Consider the following 20786-nt stretch of genomic DNA (forward strand, 5'->3'; position numbering starts at 1 on the left):
TTTATTTCACCCGAAATCACATACTTGATTTGTTTTCCACCATATGTTAGTTGTTGCGACTTTCCTTCTGGCTCCACCTCCTGATTAGTATCCAGTGTTTTTTTTTTTGCGGTAAAACATCGGAGTTTGGTGGCTCACCCACCGAATGCAACGATACAAGGAGGGCAGATCCGGCGCTTACACCGAAACTTATCATAAGCTGCTGGGAAAGTCTCCATGGATTGTCATCCGCAACATTGAGCACCCTGGTGGCCCAAACAAAAGGAATAGGGAGAAGGTCGCTGCTGGCGGTAACGATCTTAACGCTAATGACGATGAGTGTTGCTCCACATCACTCTCCGAGGGGGATATAGCAACTGTTTTCTCGCAGTTTGGTGAGGTGATTGATGTGAGGCTTGTGCGTCACCAGCGCACAGGCCGGTTCCTTGGCACTGCCTTTGTTAAGTTTGAAGACTACCGAAGTGCCATTTTAGCTGCGGATGAGATGAACTCCAACCATGAAAAGGGTAAGGAAGTTTCACTAACCACAACCGGGAGGGCACCATCGCAGCGGGGGATTGAGGTGGCCCGATGCGAGGAAGTTGAAGTTTGTGCGCTTCCTAGTGGCGCCGAGTCGTATGCGGAGTGGTTGAGTCGGGTTGTGTTGGAAGCGAGGTGAAAAAATTGGGAGTGGAAAAAGGGGAATGGATGACAGTCTCCGTCACTCATGTTGCCATGGTTGTGCTTCCTTTTTTTTTCGCGTGTCTGCCATTTTGCCGCGGTGGTTTCTGCCACCGAAATGGGCGTGTTTCGTCTCTGCTCCGCAGGGGGAGGGAGCGAGGTGAACAGAAATTGGTGCACCTACACCCTTGCGAAGAGGGTATTGAACGTAATACGCGAAGCACAACTCTTTATCTTTGTTTTCTTTCACGCTTGATACCTCTTGTCTGTTAGAGCGTCTATGCCCTTTCTTTTTTTTTCTCGGTTGCTTTCCTTCTTCAAATATCAAGGTGCCTTTGCTACCTGTGGGCGTTCACAAGATAGCTGTAAGTATATATATATATATATATATATAGGTACATATCTGCTCTTCCCTACCACCCGTGCGGTACGTGGTGAGAAGTTGGCGTTTGGAGGGAACAGACGCAGGGAAAGGAGCGCCAAGGGCAGTGACAACTAAGCCAAAAGAAGAGACACGAGGGGATTGAGGGCACCCTTCACTTAGTTTTGTTTCATTGCCGCTTAGTTTTGTTTTCCCCATTGGGTATCGCACACTTCCAAGCACACAATTCGTCCTGCTGGCTCATCTTCAGGACGGCAGAGGGCCATCGGCTCCGATGCGTCCATTAGTTGAGCGTTTTCTAAGGGGGGACAACAGTGTCCTATCGCAGATCCTTATGCGGGTTGAATCTCAGGGCGATCCAACATTCGGAGATAGCAGCGAACGGCTCTACAACCGGCTTATAGAAATGCTTGTTCATGAGGGTCGACGGGCATCAGGATCCGCACGCGGAAGCCCCAGTAACAAAGAAAATTGTTTTGTAGCCATACGCGTATTCAATATTATCTTCGAGCGGGCTGGAGTTGACGCTCCGGTTCTGCGTCGATGTCTTACGGAGTCCGGATCAAACAACGCTCGTATGATGAATTTAGATCACTACTTCTCTCAACAGGGGCACATGAATATGCATGTAGCTCGCTTTGCATTGACTTTGACCAAGATTTATCGCATTTCTGTTGAGACCCTTTTGACAGCCGCGCCAAACATTGTCCACGTGGAGAGGCTTGCAGGAAGTAGGGAAAACTCCAATGCACAATCATCAGCGAGCAGCCACGACGATAACGTTTCCCCAATGCGCGGCACGTTCAGTGCTGCACGGAGTAATTTAAGGGGGGAGGGACGTTCGGTTTCCAACCCTCGTGCTGGTCGCGGTGCAGACGGCGCTCGTGTGGAGTTGTTTCAAGCGGTAGGCAACAGTAACAGACATTGGCGAGAACTACCTGATGCACCATCTTTTGTTCCTTTCAGTGTGAACCCACTGTACAGCGAAAATGTAGGTGCCTCAAACCACACGTGGATGCCGCCCCAGTTTCCAACTCCAGTATTGCTATTCTCACGGCACTTCGGGGCGGGTTGTGAAGCCAAACTTCCAATAATGGGCGCCATTACAGCTCAACAAACCGGAGAGCAGTTAGATGCGGAGGATGCGATAGCATCACCCACTCCGGAAAGGGTGGGCGACGGTGGTGAAGCAGTGGAAGAAGTAGTTGCAGGTGAGAAACCACCGGACCTGCTGTTGTCACGCTACCTGGCGAAAGGTGCAGTGCTTACGTGGGGTAACATTGCCTCCGTCAAAACAGGAAAGAAGTTACAACTAGCAAGCCCATCGGATGGCGAAAGCCCCCCACAAGGCTCGTACACGTTGTCACCCACAAGGTTGGCCATTCCGGTTCCTGTGGTTTCTTTCAGCTGCGGCGCGTATTCATGTTATTTTGTGACAATGGAGAGAAAAATTCTAAGCTGTGGCAATGACGATTGGGGTCAGTTAGGAGCTGGGAAGTCGAAGGACTCTCAGCCCCCTGGTGCAGTCAAGGGTAGCGAAGGGAAGTACCGACTCTACCGTGTGCCGCTCCGCAGTGGTGATCAAATATGTAAGTTAGCGGCTGGTTCTGCCTTCGCTGTCGCCATTGGTTTACGGAGTAGGCGCATGTATCTCTGGGGTCAAAATTCATTCGGACAGTGCCTTGTTCACGAAGGTATGACTGTGCGAACACCCGTACTAGTGGACATCCCAGGACAATACACAGAGGTTGTGGATGTGGCTTGCGGGGGCTTCTACGCCGCACTATCTTTTACATGCGGCAGCGTAGGAACATGGGGGCTCTCCACAATGCTGGCAACAAATGTTTCACCAGATCAGCTTCGAGATGCAGATGCACCGAACAACCAGAAGTGCGCTAAAACAATTAATTTGTTCAAACCACTAAACGAGAAGGTCGTTGCGCTTCGGGCGGGGCCGTGTCATTGTCTTGCGATAACGTCAAGTGGGGCCGTATATTCATGGGGTGTAGAGCGTAATGGGCGACTTGGGCACGGTAGTGGAAAAAATGAGGAGAAAATGCGCCTCATTGACGCTCTAAGTAATCAAGTGGTTACGGATGCCAGCTGCGGCTCGTTTCACACAGCGGTTTTGACGAAGCAGGGACAAATTTTTGTCTTCGGTGAAAATACATATGGTCAGTTGGGTCTCCCGACACGGCAACCACGTTTGCTACCGGAGATACTTCCGCTGCCCAAAAGGGCAATATCCGTTTCGTGTGGACGTGAGCACACTTGCATATTGTTAGAGGACGGCGACGTCATGGCATGTGGGAGCCTTCGATGCTCAGGTGTTGGCGTAGGTTTTGGTTCTCGCTTCGTGGCTCCGCGCCGAGCTGTACAAAACTATCTCATCCTAACTTTAGCTAGTGGTGATCTGCACGTGCTTGCAGCCGGGCTCCTACGCACTATGGCACTAACCGTAGTTCAAACTCCGCCGGAGTCACCAATACTTGACGACCTACCGAAAGTCAATGAAGTAGCTAGACGTCACGGTTTGCGCGGGGTTAGCGCCGGAAATGGGTTTACAATAATTTTAGCGGAAACAGGTGAAGCCTTTTCTATTGGTCAGGGAGAAAATGGTCAGTTAGGGATGGGTGATACTTCGCTTTCACAAAAAACGGCACTTCGTAAAGTAGTTGTACCCGACTTTGAAGAGTTGTGTGCCGTGGAGTGTGGGTTTAACTTTGCCATTGCTATTGGCTCCTCCGGTGCCCTGTATAGTTGGGGCTGGAATACACATGGACAGCTCGGCCACGGTGTGGCCGTCAACTTAGGGGAAGCGGTCTTTACTCCTAAGGAGATTTCAGCGTTGAAGTCGCTTGCGCAAGTCGTTCAGGTTGCGTGTGGTGGTACTTTCGTAATTGCTCTTACTCAATGCGGGGAGGTGTATTCATGGGGAGAAACTCTGTACTGTGGTCATGGAACTGGAGGTGAGAGATGCCTAACAAACCCCAAGCGAATTGCGGCACTACAGGACATTGCGGCGGTTGCGGCAGGTGATAGGCATGCTGCTGCTGTTTCCTATGACCATGTCATTTACGCGTGGGGTCGGGGTCCTGTTGGTGATGGTGGATCTCCATCCACTGTGGTGCCGGTTCCCGTAGCAGTGAAGTTTGCACACCCAGTGCGTCAACTTGTATGCTGCCAGGTGAATACGTTTATAATTACGGACGTTGGTGATCTTTATGTGTGGGGACTGAACAACAACGGACAATGTGGGGCGCTACAGTCGATGATTAACAGTGATCATTCAACTTCTACTCTTCGTCAAAAAGGGGATGAGGATGGTGGGATGAAATCGGATCAGCAACCCCTACTGTTTCCCACCTTTGTTGCGTCCGGGGTGCGTGAAGCCGCATTCACCAAAATGTGCGGAGTTTACGTTAAGGAGGACGGCAGCAGTTACGTTTGTGGTCGCGTGCGTCAAAATGGAAGGGATGTAACTCTCAAGTCCTTCACACAGCAGTGGGTCGGTCGCCCTCCCAGTGAGCGTGATGGTGAAACTGGGGCTGCCTCTCCCAGCAGTTACTTCGTCCGTTGCTTCCATGGATACGACAGTATATTCCAACTAGTAGAGCGAAAGCGACAAACTCCTGCTTCGTTGAAAACCACTAGACAAAACTTGTCGGCGTTTGTTCGCGGCTCAAAGGAAAAAGCCTTTTACCAGCGCAACAACCAGAATAGAGAGAAGTAGCCCGCCATAGGCACGTTGCATCATGTACCGTACATGCATTTGGAATGGGTGCCTAATGAGCTGGAAATTGTGAAGAGGTGGAGAGAGACATTGGTTGCGCGGGTAGATGTGAATGCGTGCATGTGCGACGCCACTGACTTGCAAACGTATACGCATGAGCGAAACTAGGAAACGAGAGGGTAACCGGAGTGAATAGTGATCAATTTCTTTGGTAGATAAGCAGAGAAAAGGGGGTACTTGAGGTCACCTATCTCGTACCTGACACCGTGAAAACCTGGACTACATGGGGAAGGACGGGAAAAAGTATCTACGACAGAGATAAGAAAAAAAAAGCGAAAAGAGTACACTGTACTCATGTGCATAGTGCGAAAGTGTCTCATATAACACTTTAAAAATTTTTTCGCCTATGTTATTAAGTGCTTCAATGCTTTGAGCGTCGTAGAAATGCTGCTTATTACCTTTCCGTTTATCCCTCTTGATTACTTTTCTGTGACCCCTCTTAAGCGTTTATGTGGGGTGAATGTTTTATCATTTATGTTTAGTAATCCCGGTTTTCCTCATCTTTTGTAAAAAGTGTGATGCATGTGGGAAGCATTCTTGCCCATGCTCCTCGGGTGGCAACGCACTCGTATGTTTTAAAAGCGTGGTTATATCTTGCATTGAGGTGTTGTACTCTGTTGGTTGCTCGGATACGCGGCATAGGGGAGCGGGGGATTCCTTTATCCTTTTACTTCCCTTGTTTTTGTTTTATGTAAGGTGTTGCGCCGGTCCTCTCTTGTCATATTTGCTGTTCGAGTACGCGTGTTTTTTTTTTGTGTGTTTCCTACCCTCCTTTGTTCCTACATGAAACAAAGGGTTGATCTCGGGGGCGGGGGCTGCTGCCCAACCACCATTTCCGGTTAAAAAAACATATTTATCTACATGTTCTTGCTTTTTCATCACTTTTCAATTGCTGTTCCCTACCTAAAGAAGAAATGTCAAATGCATTTTTCGATATGTTTACGCGCGTGTCCTAGAAAACCTGTGAGAGCTGGCATCGCAACGGCTTCCTTTCTCCTTTCTTCTCCCACCCCCGTACATTCGCCATGATGTTCACCAACATGTTATTCTTTCTTTGGAGCGTCTTTTGCTTCACCCGTGAAGGACTGGTAGAAAAAGTTAAGAAGGAGGTGCGGGTGAAACTTCCCTCTTCGCCTCCTGCGCTCGAAACGTGTCACCAACTCCACTGTCACGTTCCTCTTTCTTCCTTTCAGGGTTGTTAGCATCTTCACAACCTCCCCTCCTCCACGTCAACATCGAGCGCAGCTTTACGGAAGCAAGTGTAAAGCGGGGCGAGAAGAAAATAAGTACGGCAAGGGAACAACTGCGGGAGTGTACCCATAAATGTCTGTCACTTGCTGCGCCTATAGGAGGATACTGAAGCACTTGCAAAGAAGCGCAGTCAGATATGGGAAACAGGAGGAAATTTGTTTCGCTGTGTTTGGGCGCGCACTGAATATGAATGATTTTGCTGCCGCTGGGTATGGCGAAACAGCTCAGCAGGTAGCTCGGTCCATGTTCTCCCGGCCCAGCATCTCCGGTATCTCGTGCGATGAACCCGCACAACGGCTTGTTGGCGCATTTGACATGTTGCGGCGTTTTGCCGAGGTTACCACTGCCACAGGTAGTTCCAAGGTCGAACGAAGTATGGATGAGACTGAGCGTTCGCAGAATGAACCGAAGGAGCCAAAGGGAAGTGGGACGACGACATCTTCGGGGATTAGGAGGGCTGTTGTGATGGATTCCGTGAAGGTAGTTGGTGAAACAAGCAAGCCCGTGTCACCTGGGGTGGAAGAGGATCAAGCAAATGGTGGTAAAGGGTGCGAAAACGGCATCGAAGATGATGAGGACCAAGTGACTGACGGCTTTCATGTCGGGGAAGGGTCGGTGTACATTGAGAGTTCTGTAAGTCAAAAGGTGCGAAAAATATCGCGACGCGTACTTGTATGCTTGGATTTGTTTAAGATACCCCCATATCGGCACATGATGCCCCCAGAACCACTCTATCCAACGAACATACGTGTGAGGTTTAAGTTCCCATTGATGAGGGATGCGATGCTTTGCATGGCGGCGTCCGTGGGCAAAGGCAACATCAATGGAACCCTTGAGCGCAAGAGGATACTCAACGAGGAAGATTACGGCGTGGTGTGTAACGTTATCCCCACGAGGACGATCACGGTAACCGATCATCTTGAGGTGGAACTGCGCACAGAGTACGTCCTTTCGAGAACTTACAACAGTGCGGAGGACGATGACGAACACATGAAGGTTCACCCTGTAGAAGGGGATTGTGAATCCATCGTTTCCGGTGACGACAGCGGTACGAACATCCAGCATATATTTCGCTACTTTGTATTTATCCGGAACTATGGACCAGAGAAAAACGAGAAGAAATGGCACGCTCAACTGCTTTCTCGACACCTGGTTATTTTTGACGAGGAGAAGGAAGCTGTTACGGAGGTGATTGGCCCCGGTTTAGCGGGGAATGTGCCTCTCTTGCCACCAGGAGGGTCGCACTTCTACGAAAGCGGCTTGTCTCTGTACGGGACGTCAGGTGTAATGCGGGGGACTTTCCAGATCAACACATATAACGAAAGCGGTGAGTCCCGCTGCATCGATATACACATTGCCCCGACACGTTTGGCTCCAAAAGAGGGATCGAAATGATCTTGCGCTACGTTATGTAGTAGACGAGATTACTGGACGCTGAAGGAGGATGGGGATGGGGAGTATGAGCACGAGACCTCAACGCATTTGTGTGAGGCGCACCAGGGAGGGGGGGGGGACGTCAACAGGTACGAGCCCAAACGAACATCACAAGGTCCTCTATTTTTTCAACTGTTTTAAAATATTCACCTAATATGCTGAGGTTTCGTGGTGCACGTGTAGGTTTCTATGAATGCATGAGCGACTACGTGGGCCGGTCGCTAACTGCTGTAGCTTCTCACTGTGTTGTCATTTTGCTCCGATCTTCTTGCGATGTTCTGTTTTGGAGCCGGCTATTTCACAAATGGAACACATGCGTTTCCCCCAAGAAACGGCGTACGTTTGTATGCGTGTAGTTTGAAGGAGGGACTTGGAGCGATGAGTCGGAAAAAGGACCGAAATGCAAGCGGTCATACCATTCAGCACTCACGTGCATTTTGGTTGGTGCGTATCTGTACTCACTTTTTACCATGAGTGTTACCTGCCGCGAGGGGTAACGTGACTGTACGACAACGTGGGTAAGCTTTCTTGGACAACTCATAATTCTGCAGGTCTTTTCTTTTTTCCTCCCTTCGTCGTTTTTGTATGCAAATTTGTTATCTTTTCCCCACATTTCAAACACTTGCGATCTATCCAATCCCGCGTGAGTAGTAACAGGTCTTGCACTGAAGCGGGGAGAGAGGTGGCCGGAAGAAAGTAATACACCAATCAGGGGAGCAGTGGGGAGAATACTTTAGCTCTGTGCTACACCGTAAACAGAAGGCAAACACTGAAATGCACGAACCTCGTGAAGTAGTTCCTCTGGAGCGCGCTTTCCTGGACGTTCCCGACGTCTCGGAGGACGTACATTGGCTTTTGCGCCGGTTCGTCAACGAAGACGGTGTCGTCCTGGGTTGGGGCCTTTGTCGCAACGGTGAACTGGGGACGGGTACTCGGAACAACGTCATTACGCCGTTTATCATTGGTGGTTTGGATAAACCGATTCGCATAGGATGCTCCTCCATGACCTCCGTGTGGCTAGGCGTCCGCGGTGCTGTCCTTACAATGGGTGGTGGCATGTGGGGTGAACTTGGCGTTCCGGACCCACAGGTGATGCCACTTCTCTCCTGCACTGAACATGGCGTGCCTATTTCAACCGCACAAATTGATCTCCGGCAATTCAATTGGAATGAGATGATTGTGGACGTCAAGGGAGGGCATGCATTTTTTGCTGCACTTTCTAGCAAAGGGGAGGTGTTATTGTGGGGGGCAAACGATTACGCCCAATGTACTCCTGAGGTAAGGGGAGCGTGCTGTGCAACACCACGCAAACGCCGTGTGGCGGCTGAGAGAATTGTGGAGGTTGCTTGCGGCAACTATACCGTTTTGGCCCTCTCAGAGCGTGGTGAAGTATACGGCTGGGGCTACACCCTTCTCCTTGGCGAGGAGGAATCGACGTGGAAGACGTTGCCCCCGAATCATTTGAAAAGAGTGATTGTGGATGGCGAAGAGAGGGGTACCGTCGTGCAACCTGTTAAAATTCGTTCGTTGAGTTCCAAGTCGATAAGCCACATACGGATGGGACCGTGGCATGCCTTTGCGTTTAGCAGTGAAGGCCGTGCTTATAGCTGGGGTCTAGGGGAGGGTGGCCGACTGGGGCACGGTGACGAGGAAAACGTCAGCTTACCAAAGGAAGTCAAGGGGCTTAAATCAGCTGTGGTTGAGGTTGCGTGCGGCAGTTTCCACACATGTTTGGTAACCTCCAGCGGCCTCGCGTACGCCTGTGGAGATAACCAAGGCGGCCAATGCGGAGTCCCCGGTGAAGTCATAGTTACAACCTTTCGTCAACTCGACCTTCCACTACGCCATAAGGTGATATCGGCGTCGTGTGGGCGACACCATACGTTGCTGCTTTTAGAAACGGGAGAAGTCGTAGCATACGGAACGGGGTTGGGCGTTGGTGTAGGACTGGGGCACGGCTTGCGGATGATACGAGGTGTTCCCATCATGGACAACTACATATCACTATGGCTGACAAGTGGGTCGTGCCACAACTTCTCCCTTAGCTTACCCAAGAACCTTTCCATGCTTATACTAGGGCTGCCACACCGGGGGGTTCACAGTGCGATTTCAGTCATTGGGGTAAAGGAGGGACTCTTAACTGCTGCTTTGGGACAGGGCTTTTCCATCATATTGAATAGACGCGGCGTGTGTTATGCAATGGGAATGGGTGGATGGGGACAACTCGGCATTGACCTCAGTAAAGTGCGGGATTTCACTCACGATAGGGTGCCTGTTGTGCGGCATGCCACCAAAATAACCAGTCTTAGTTCCTCAGCGATCGTGCAAGTTAGCGCCGGGATTTGCTTCTCGGCGGCACTCAGCGATACCCAGCGTGTCTTTACGTGGGGAAGCAACGTGTACGGTCAGTGTGGACTCGGTGTTAGTCCTATAGAGAACCCACGCATTGCTGAACCTCAAGAAATTGGATGGCTTGCCGATAAGATGATCGTCCAAGTGGCGTGTGGTTGTTTTTTTGCTCTGGCGCTGAGTGCAACTGGTTGCGTTTACAGCTGGGGCAACATTGAGTGTTGTGGCGTGGGCGACTTGCCGCTGCCACCGGAGATACCAGACAACCTTGTAATGGAGTCGTTAGGAAACGATAGCACTGCCAGTATCCTTATGCCAGTGGAAGTGCCAAGTCTTTCCAACATCGTAGCCGTGGCAGCTGGGGCTTGGCATGCAATGGCGTTGAACGCTGCGGGGGAAATTTACGCATGGGGCATTGGTGCTTGTGGACGACTTGGTTACGGTGGAGAAGATGACCGCATCACTCCTGTGAAGGTGTTGCTTTCCGCTTTCGCTACAAAAATTGGATGCGGACCCTTTGGGAGTTACGCCATCACCGATGAAGGCAAGCTGTATGTGTGGGGCGCCAATGGAAGGGCTCAGCTTTCTGCTACAGGAAGCCGCATTCTCCTTCCAACGCATGTGCTCGATGATGTGATGGAGGCCACATTGGGGAAGTATTTTGCCCTTGTCCTTACTCGCTCCCGTGAGTTCAGGTTTTCGGGCGTGATGGAGCACCAGAAGGGCGTGTACGTCAGCGAGTCGTTTAACGACCTGAGGAATATACCTCCAGAGTTATCCAGGGACAACCTGTCGATGGAAGGATGCCAAGGCGTACGAGTGTTTGCCGGGGTGGAGCATGCAATTGTGCTCGTGGAAAAGGACCCACTACCACCAGCTGTGGTTACTGAGCTGCACTACACGTTGCGGGATCGGCCGGCGCAAATTATCAGGCGAAGTGCCCGTTAGTCCTCCTTTCAGCGTTTTTTTCATCGTTTACAGTATTGTCGTCATTTTTATTTCTTTACTGTTGTAACTTCCGTTATCGTGTTGTTGTTTTAATCCTTTCTTGACGCTGTTTTATTTTTTGCCTCCTTAATTTGCCTGCAAATTGACTTCTTTGGCCCCATTCTGATGCAGAACTTACGCGCATGTATGCGAATGTGGCCCGACAGTGAAGTGGCGGGAGCAGTCGCTCTGGTGTGTTGTTTTACACGCGTTCGTGTGCATTTATTTTCTTTGATCTTTTGTTTAACTTTATCCCCTCTTTTTTTTTGTATTGTCCATCCCGCCTACCAGCGGCAATCGCGTATCATGTGTTGGAGGTTGAGGGGGTGATTGTGGAGGGGGTAAAATAATTTAAATGAAAAACAGACATAATAGAAACGAAGCTTTTAAAAAAAATTATGTGTCCAATGAAGGAAGAAGGGGAAGTGGATGTGTTAATGTTATTTTGTGCGTTGAAGTTTTTAGTCGTCCATCAAGATTGAGTTTTTCTTTACGTTTTTTTCCCTTGCTGGTGGATTCCTCCGATCCACCCCCCTCCTATTTAACCCTTAACTTGTGAAGTGTGGGAATTGGTGTAATAAATGCAGAGGGGAGGCGGACGGAGAGTGAAGGAGGGGAGGGGAGAAAAAAGGATATCAGGGGAGGTGCTTTTAATAAAAAAAAAAGTATGCATATATATATATATATATATATGTGTGTGTGTGTGTATGTGTATGTGTATGTCTGTGTTTATTCGTATATCTACGCTTTATTTGTTTAGTTAGTTGCCTTTTCCTTATTGTTACAAGTTATACTGTTGATATTGTTGATATTTTTCATCTACTCGCACATCTCACTTTGCCCTGCAACGCAACAGGCTTATCGCATTACCGTATCGCAGAATACCGTTCTTCAACCATCGAAGCCACATTTACTCGAAAAATATCGTGCCTGTCATTTACCTATTTATTTATTCATTTTCCTTCTTAATGATTACTGGTTCCTTCATCTTAAACCATTACAAGGGGAGCCATCGCTGGTATATGTATTGCTTCACTGTGTCTACTTATGTATGTATCAGCGTAAAGAAGAATATTGAATACGCTCCGTCACTTTCCGCCTTGCCTTTTTTTCTTTAGTTTCAGGAATTTTTACAGTTCTGTAAGCATCCGACGAGCCGTCTTGTATTTCTGTGCAAATGGTCGTGTGGATGCTGTAGAGAGAAATGCGTTGAGTTGTTGTATGTAGTGAAATAGAGGTGACGGGTATGAACTTCTTCTACAAAGAAAAATCGCAGAAGGAAAGCACGCACTTAATGACTAGCATCCATTGTAAGCGCCACTGTCACGCCGTATGAGTGCACTTTATCAGTTCTAATTTCTTAATTCATTATTTTTTGCGCTGGTACTCTTAAGGGTGTAACACGATGTGCTTGTTTGCGTGTTGAGGACGGCGTGTAGGGAGTTTTAGCATAAAACAAAAAAGGCGACAGGCACCAACCTGGGTCATGATCATTCTCTTCACCTATTTTTTTCCCCTTCATTATTGTTATTTTTCCTGCGCTATATCGTTTGCGAACTGCGGCAAATAGATGAGTAAATAAATATTTAGAAACGTAAAAGGTAGTGACTGTACAAGAACTCAAGTAAACAAAGTACGGTTTCCTCTGTGTGTTTGCGCGAAAACTGTTTTTGAAGAAGAATGAGCGGTGCCAGAAACTTATTACTTTCTCTCCGTCTGCGCTTGCAGTTTGTGTGTATATATCTTTCCTGCCTTTTCCTGTTCTGTTTTGCTCCCTCTTAATTCCTTCCGGCCATTACCGGGATAGTGTCTTTGAGTAGTTGTTGCCTGACCTGCAAGCACTCCTGTGGTCCACTGAGAGTGTTATTATCATTATTGCAGGCTTTCCCCTGCTGCTGTCAAATAACAGGGTCACACAAAAAGGGAAAGAAAGAGAAGGGGAGAGGAGGGAAGTTAGTGAAGGTTAAGGGACAAAACAGACATAGTGTGAGGAAGTAGCGGATTGCTGTCATATATATATATATATATTTCCCCAAATACTAATCGTAGTAAGTCAAGGAGAGCACAAGAAGAAATAATAACGAGCGCAAACTCGTTCCCTTATATACAAGTTATTGTTTCCCTGCGGCAGTAAACTACCCGGTTGTTCATATTAGCGGGAAGGAAAGGTGGTACGGGAGAGGGGCAGAAGAGGGTTAGTGAATTTTTTTTTGTTTTTCGAACCCCCTCCCCCAAAATCCATGGAGCATCAAAACGACCGCTGCACTTATTCCGTTCGCCCGCACGGGAAGTTGCAAGAATACTTGCTGGAACTCGAGAGTAAACTCCGGAATACCGCCGCACTGCTCCGTGAGTTCGGCACAACACCTAAGGGGAGCGATGCGGAGGGCTCTCCTGCCAATTGCACCACCTCTGCAGCGCAATCGGTGGGTGCGTACATCGAGGAACTACAGGGAGAAGTTGAGGCGTATGATGAACTTATCAACGAGCGACTAAAACAAATACGCCACCAGGCGGATGCAGCCTCGCAGGTGCACGTGGCATATCAAAAGATGTTTCCGGACCATTCTCTCAAACCGAATACGATTAGCCCTGCAGAGAGGAAGCCATCAGCTAGTAGAGGTGTCTGTTACGACGGTGTTCGTCGATACCTTTCTCACTTTATAAACTGGGATCCATTGGAATTTGCTCGTGTCCCGGGTGGTGAAGACGAGGCTAATTGGGATCCACGAACGTCTCCCGCGCCTAGAAACAGCGCTTCATTGTATCCGACCGAGGGAATTAAGGGGGATGGCGGTGATCGGAACTGTGGGCCATGGTCGCATGCTCATTCGACGCCTAACCACCAGTCGCAGTGGTCGGGAGCTCCGTGCGGCCCACGCGGATCGGGTCAGCAGTGCGGTAGACGAGGGATAAAATCTGTAGTGGATGATTTGGTGGTTCGGCAGCTTCAGTATGACGGCGTCCCGCTAACAACGACGATGGAGATGGATCTGGGATGCTATAATGGATTGGCGGCTGCATGTGAAAAGAATCCCACGAGGAGCAGCCATCCAGTAAGCGTGGCGGTGCCGCAGGAGATCCGTTGCGGAGTCCTGCGACCGTGTTCACTTCGGGAGGAAAGCGTGGACATACTGCAAATGGTAACGGACGCCTACCCGCGTACCGTTCAGTGGATTGTTAATATCGTTAATCTTTGCATCTCCTCCGCAGATATTCCGAGGACGGTCATGACGACTGCTGAAGGATTGGCACTGCTACTAGAGGCAGATGCTAATGGAGCCATACCGCACACGCAGCAAACGAGGGAGAGTGAGAGCCAATCGAGCAAGGTGTTTTTCCCAGCGGTTTCTGCACCAGAAGCGGAACCGACGCCGGATCGTGACATGCGCGAGACTCAGGAAACACCGGAACTCGGCGATGTTGTGCGGCTTCACAGAAGTGCTGCCTTCTTGTGGTCCTCGCAATTGAATGAGGAAGTCGAAGACGGAGAGGATGATGAACTCGCGGAAGCCACCAGTAGAGATGCCGGTACCGATATGGCTCCAGACGAGGAGCAAGATTATCTCGAGGAACACGAATATTATGTAGGCATGGAAGATCTTATACATGCAGATGTGGAAGCCGATGAGGTGGAGGAAGACGAGGACGACGATGGAGATGGAGATGACGGCCGGATATTTGTGAATGACAGCGCAGGAGAGGAAGAAGACGAGGTGGATGAGGATATGCTTGAGGAAGGGGAAGATGTCGGCGAAGAGGAGACTGAAGACGACTACAGATACTTGCAACAGCAGCGAAACGCAGAGGAAGGTGACGTTGGCGGAGGAATCCGGGGTCGAGGGGAGGGAGGAGAGAAACAAGGAGAGCCAACTGCGTCCACGGAACAGAATGAAGTCCAACTCGTCGCTTTCGTGATGCAGCGACTGAAGGTATTCCTGTCAGACCTCGTGATTATTACGGCACTGCAACAGCTGGCGCTGATGGTTTCGGCGGCTCGGGCTACAATGTCAGACATGACGATTAACGGGGGCGAAGACGGTGACACAACTTCGTTGACACTGCAGCGAGCCGCTGAGTTCGCCTTAGCGTTATGTCGTCATCCGTCCGTGGCATGGCGGCTTGCAGTCGAGAACGGGTTTCATCAGTCTCACACGCTGGGTGATGGTGATCCTCAGGTCAGTGGTGATGCTGCGCGGCCGTCCGCACTGCTGCTTTCTTTCCGTCACATTCTCGTGGCACTTGGGTACATGCCGTTAGCCCTGGGAAATGAGCACAGACGTGCCTGTGAGGAGTCACAAGTGAATGGGAACTCACATGGTGGGAAACAGGCACAGGAACGCCTGCTGTGGTGTGTGGCGCCCTTTCTGCGCTTGTGGGGTGACAACCAGCGATCGTACTCTGGTGTTGGCGTTCCAACAGATCCCATGTATGGTTTCGTCGAGGATAGTCGTGGTACTGGTGGGGCCGCGGTAGCCGTTCCGATATGCACGACGCCGTTAGTGTGGCAAGAAAGCGTTCTCATGAGCCTCCTTGATCAGGTAGGGAAATTGAAACAGCTTGAGGAGCTTCTTCAACAGGAAGGACATAATGTGAAGCAAGCGGCATCTTCCTTCAATACAACTCCCCAACCAGAGAGCCTGCTTTATCGCTTCATATATCCACTTAGTGCACCTGTGCTGCGTAATCTTGACGATTGCTGCGAAAGGGGTCTCATCACGACATTCGGAGGTAGTCCTTCGCAACGCACGAGTATGAGCGAGTCACCGCAAGGTACCCCTTTTCGCCTGCCGCCCCCACAGCAGCAACCAACGTCACCGGCCGCAGCTATCAGTACCCAGCGGCGCTCAATAATCAGCGGGTTTCGCGGCATGTTGCAAGGCTGGACGGGCTCTCGAAACAACAATCGTCGCAACACCGATACCGATCCTGCTGTAACCAGTGGGGACGACGCCCAATCCCAGGATCCCACTGCCTCTCCGAAGCCTTCAGCACCCCAGCATACCGTGATCTTGGAGCTTCCCCACGCCAGCACGATTTTGTTGCAGCAAGACGAGCTACAACGACGCGCTACATCCGCGTTACTTTATCCCAAGGAAAATCTGAGCTTCCATTCGGCGAACCCCGTTAGGTTGCTAAACTCATTTGTTGTGTGGCAACCGATGTTCCAGAAAACCATGTGCTACTGCCCGATAACACGCAGACGTTGTATTGACGCGTGTGTGCACGGTATCACTCCCGAGCAATATAAGGAAGCGCCGACGTCCCTCACAACTGGGGCTGAGTCGGGGTTCAATCCCGCGCAGTTGTTAAACTGTGGTCACGTGATTTCATATCGCGCGATGATGGCACTGGCAGAACGGCCGCAGCGACTGGTCAGAGGGTCATCAAACGGCGTGCGATGTCCGTATTGCACAATGGTGACTCCGTTGGAGCAGTCGCTGATGCTATCGTGTATTTACTAGTGATTTTTTTTGTCAGTTAGCATCTTGCGTACAAAGGGCTCCGTGTGTATAACCGAATACTGAAAAAAAAAACAACAGCAACCCTTACGGTCGCCTGTCATTGGCGCTGAAGTAATTTACCATCACCATCACTTTCTCACTTTCTCTCGTCGTGTGCGTTTGTATTATTCTTGCTAATTCTCTCATTGTTGTTTAGTGCCGATTCTATGGTCGTTGGGGTATCCTGCCTTGCACCTTCACATTCTACGGGCCTCCGCACTCTTTCACTAAGTTTTTCAGTGAGTGAACTTGTGAGACCATAATCACTGCAGGAATTGGGAAGCAAAGAGAAACCGAACGCCTGCTGATTTTTTTGTTTTTTCTTACACATATCTATACAGTGCTGCAAAGGGGGGGGGGGAGTAATTGAAAGGATCGTGGTTTTACCCAGCCTTTTGGCTGTGTGAAAAAATTATTCTTGGGCACACTCTCATTTATCCCTCTTGTCTCCTTTAATTCGTGCGCGGCATGATTTGTCTTCATGCAACAGCGTTACGGATTCCCGTGGAGCCGTTTTGTTTTTCCCCATACCTATCATCGTTATTGCTGGCGGTGTATCATCGGATGTAAGGAGGTGTATATTTATATATATCTTTCCCTAACGAACACCTCACCTTCTTCCCCTCCCTTCTTCCTTTGCTAGTTGTAACGTCTGCTGTTGCTTAAGTGTGATTGGTACGGGAAATATGAACAGGGGTGGGCAATAAGAGGCGCGACAGCCAACACTGGGGGAGGGAAGGGGTGAGGGTTTGTCACTAATGCTTCTTTCCTCTGCGCTGCTGTATGTAATGTTGTTGCGTTATCTCTACAACAGAAATCTTTGGAAGTGAAAATTTTCCTTTGTGCGTGGAAATGCATACCGCTTGCATATCCCAGTTGATCAGTCGATATATTTATGCATATATTTTGGTGTGACACTTCTTCTATCGTCATTTTACCTTTGTCTTCACTTTCTTTCGTTTGGGTGCCATCTAGCACTGATTACACAAGCAGCTTCTCCAACACCTGTCTGCTCCCCTTTCAAATTTGTGAGCTTCTAATTTTTTCGTTTCAATTCTCTGAGCTGCTACTCTTTTCCTTTTTTTTTTGGGGGGGTGCATTCGTCCTCATCCTACAAGTTGTATCTACACCGTTTTATTTACGTTTGGACACGTGCAAACCGAATCGGCCGTCTAGGAGGAGGCGTGCGCAGGAGACATGAGGCCCACACCAGACCAGACTAAGGAACAACAAAACCGTTTTCGGAAGTCATTGGAGGGACTGTCAGTAGTTGAGAAAATCACGGATTTTTTGCATGCTGTGTGCCGAGTGTCTAATGGGCGGGGCTCTGCCATCCTCGTGGGTCTCCCGCGTCATCACCGGCAACAATTAGTTTTCCTCAACAATGGCCATACGAAGAGCCGGCACGTTGGCGGACCCGAGGGACGAGATGAACAGCGAGAAGCTGAGTGTAGCGGTGTACTGCTTACCACATCATTTGTCTTTCCTAACAGGGATGAAGCACAAGGCTCGAGTGTAACATTCTTGGAACAACCCGTCGTTGGGACAAGTGCACGGCATGGTCGCCCGATTTGGTCTGTACAAGCACCCGTGTGTGCTGACAAGGTATTTTATCAGCACGTGAACGCGAATTTACCGAAGAAGCACAATCCACAACCGCCGCCTCCGCCTCCGCGGGGGATGTATGGCACGCACGATGCCGAAAGCAGAAACAACGGGCCCTATACATTTGCCGACAGTAACATTTCCAGCACGTTTGGCTATGAGGAAGACGGGGTGCTCGGTTTCACCTTCACGGTGTGCAATATGAAATCGTTACACTGCCCTCGCCAGTCCGCTTTCTTTTCTCGCAGATCTTCTCTAGCGGGTAAGCCGCAGCGTCCCCCTCCATCGGGGGATCCGTTCGATTCTTTCACAGATTTTCAGTCATCCAACAACTCCACATTCCAAGCAAAGAGTTCCGAAAGGGTTTATAGCCCTCATAGCTCCATATCGGAAATGAGCGTCTGCGGGTCGTTTGGTGGAAACGCTAATTGGCGGTCGTTGAAAGGAATTAGTTCAAGGAGCCCTATTAGGCCCCTTCCTCTCCCTCTCCTTCTGTCAAATCTCCCACCAGTTCGGGTGGGGGACACACATCTTATTGTCGCGCACATCAACGGCAAGGAGCGGCGCTCTGTTGTAGTGGTTGTCAAGAGTGTAGAGAGCGAGTATTGTGAGTATGATTTCTTTGATCTCGAATGGGAATACAGCAGCGGTGGCCCGATTTTTGATATGCAGGGGAACTTTATAGGGATTCAACATCAGGTTGGTTTTAGCGCCTACGGCATATTCACCACCGCCATTGTTCGTGACCTTTTTAAGTCGATGCGCCTCGGCATATGTCGCATACCAATTGGGGATACATCAAATGACATGGCAGAGCGAAGCGTGCACTCGGGAACAGGGGAGGATGCGCTCAGTCAATTGTTTCGTGTTGAAGGGGGGCATTCCAACCTGAACGTTGGAGCTGGTGATCAAATAATTCCCTTTGAAGACTTTCAGCGGTTGCACCTGCGTGACACAATTAAGAAAACAAAGTTGTCATCTGCTGGGGATCCCCCCACGAGTGACGCAGTTTGGGAGGAATTTCACACGGATTTCAACAGCATCGTGCTCATGCTCCACGCCTTTGCACACGCGCCACAGATAACAAAAACAGCGCTTAGGGAGATGGCGAGCAATGAATACACAAAGTATCTCCCGAACGCCGCTTCTATGGGGGGAATTGGGATTCTTCTAGAAATCATTGATGAATACGCAAACGACGTGGAGATCGTGTTGGCCGCCGTAATTGTTCTCGCACGTGTGTCTCTCTACAAACTGAACCGCGAGACCATATACAGGTGCGACGGCATTCTCACTTTACTTCACATTATGGATGAATATTCTTATTATCCTTCTATACAGCACTGGGGGTTTTGTTGCCTGCGTAACGTGATGGATGTCGATTCAGTCGTTCGGGCAGAGGCCGTTGAGCTCTTTGCCCAGTGCGATGGCATTGATCTCGCCACAGAGGTGATCCGCTTGCATAAAGATGAGAGGCATGTGATGCGTCAGGCCTCTTTGGCACTCAGCTGTGTTGCACGTGAGCATGCAAAGCACGCAGAAGCAATGGTGGTGTGCGGCATTGGCAGCACACTCGCTGAGGACATGAGAAATAAGGCGGAGGATTCCTTCACATTTTTTGGTTTAGTATCGTTGCTGTACGAGCTGCTACACTGTATTGCAAGCAGTAGTGGGGTGGTTCCTTCATCTGACGACCCCTCGCGGTTGCTGCGTACTGGGAAACACGACTGGGATTATGAGAATTCGCTTGATTTAGGTGTCGTCACGCCACGCAGCTTCCTCGTGAGCGAATCTGGAAAGTTGCTCCTACAAGAGCTAAATGAAGGGCATGTGCTTCAGTTACTCAGCGATGTCATGGAGAGTACTTCCCACGAGACGCTGTGCGGAGACTCTTTGAGGTTGATGACCGAATGCGCCGGTTCCGTTTTCATATTATTGATTCTAACTGGCTGTTGTGAAGAACCAATTGTGAAGAGGTTGTATGGGGCATGTGATCGTCTTGTGGTCAAAAATCCAAGCGAGGCTGCGCTGGTCCGCAGGTCGAAAAACATAATGTGCTGGGTCGCTGCATGTGCCCCGCTCTGTTGTAGTAAGGAAGAAATCTGCCTTGTATAGGTTTGAGAAAAAGCGCTTATCCGTTACGTTCCTTATGGCTGCTTCGCGTTTACTTGTTATTTTCCACGACTATTTGACTGTGACGGCTGTGTCTGATCGCATGTTGTCTCACCTAGAATAGCACTTCCGCAGAGGGGGAGGGGAAGGGGGTTGCTGAATCGCCGTGCCGCACCCAATGTAATTGCCAAATGTATTTCTGATCGGTGCATTTAATTGAGGACCTAGATCTGTACCGCGAGTTTGAACCGTGTTTTTTAGCTCTGTTTTCGTCTTCACCACATGGTTGAAAATGTCGTTCATTTGCACTCAATTTGTACATGACTAATTTGTTGACAGAATACTTGCCACACCCTTTTACTTGCTCTCCCCTTTGCCGTATCCTAAGGCCCTATTATCTTTTTCTCTTCTCTTTTTATTTCGTATCAGTGGCATCAATCAGTGTGCAAAAGAGGCGCGAAAGTGACTCACCGGCAGCGGAATAATTTGATGTGGGGTTTCCCCCCTTATCTATTGTTTTTTTCCCCCGGGTTTGCACACACACAGATTGTAAGTACCGAGGTGCCGACAGATTGCATACGCCACGCGTGTCGTTTTTTAAAGCCCGATACGTAGTCATTTAGCAACGGGAATAAAGGTGGGACCATTTGAGACAACAAATGCTTGAACTGCTTTGCAACGTTATATATCTAGATACGCACGTGCACAT

General features: G+C 49.6%; 6 protein-coding genes across 6 annotated transcripts, besides 5 other annotated features; all 6 read left to right on the plus strand.

The window, feature by feature from the left end:
• Positions 1-20786: part of a sequence feature (sequence corresponds to BAC RPCI93-27M11) that runs on past both edges of the window.
• On the plus strand, positions 146-658 carry Tb927.7.1180 (RNA-binding protein, putative; the record flags this gene model as incomplete). Its single annotated transcript, XM_840649.1, has 1 exon — positions 146-658. One exon carries the CDS (start codon positions 146-148, stop codon positions 656-658), a length of 513 nt encoding a protein of 170 aa, XP_845742.1.
• Positions 1031-1063: a microsatellite.
• Positions 1317-4775, plus strand: Tb927.7.1190 (regulator of chromosome condensation, putative; the record flags this gene model as incomplete). The annotated part of the gene is made up of 1 exon (XM_840650.1): positions 1317-4775. One exon carries the CDS (start codon positions 1317-1319, stop codon positions 4773-4775), a length of 3459 nt encoding a protein of 1152 aa, XP_845743.1.
• On the plus strand, positions 6159-7481 carry Tb927.7.1200 (hypothetical protein, conserved; the record flags this gene model as incomplete). Its single annotated transcript, XM_840651.1, has 1 exon — positions 6159-7481. One exon carries the CDS (start codon positions 6159-6161, stop codon positions 7479-7481), a length of 1323 nt encoding a protein of 440 aa, XP_845744.1.
• Positions 8295-10817, plus strand: Tb927.7.1210 (regulator of chromosome condensation, putative; the record flags this gene model as incomplete). The annotated part of the gene is made up of 1 exon (XM_840652.1): positions 8295-10817. One exon carries the CDS (start codon positions 8295-8297, stop codon positions 10815-10817), a length of 2523 nt encoding a protein of 840 aa, XP_845745.1.
• Positions 11443-11501: a sequence feature (G-rich).
• Positions 11523-11548: a microsatellite.
• Positions 11549-11585: a microsatellite.
• Tb927.7.1220 (hypothetical protein, conserved) lies at positions 13097-16321 on the plus strand (the record flags this gene model as incomplete). Its single annotated transcript, XM_840653.1, has 1 exon — positions 13097-16321. One exon carries the CDS (start codon positions 13097-13099, stop codon positions 16319-16321), a length of 3225 nt encoding a protein of 1074 aa, XP_845746.1.
• Positions 17558-20080, plus strand: Tb927.7.1230 (hypothetical protein, conserved; the record flags this gene model as incomplete). Its single annotated transcript, XM_840654.1, has 1 exon — positions 17558-20080. One exon carries the CDS (start codon positions 17558-17560, stop codon positions 20078-20080), a length of 2523 nt encoding a protein of 840 aa, XP_845747.1.

This window comes from Trypanosoma brucei, chromosome 7, assembly GCF_000002445.2.
Source record: "Trypanosoma brucei brucei TREU927 chromosome 7, complete sequence".
Lineage (NCBI taxonomy): Eukaryota > Euglenozoa > Kinetoplastea > Trypanosomatida > Trypanosomatidae > Trypanosoma > Trypanosoma brucei.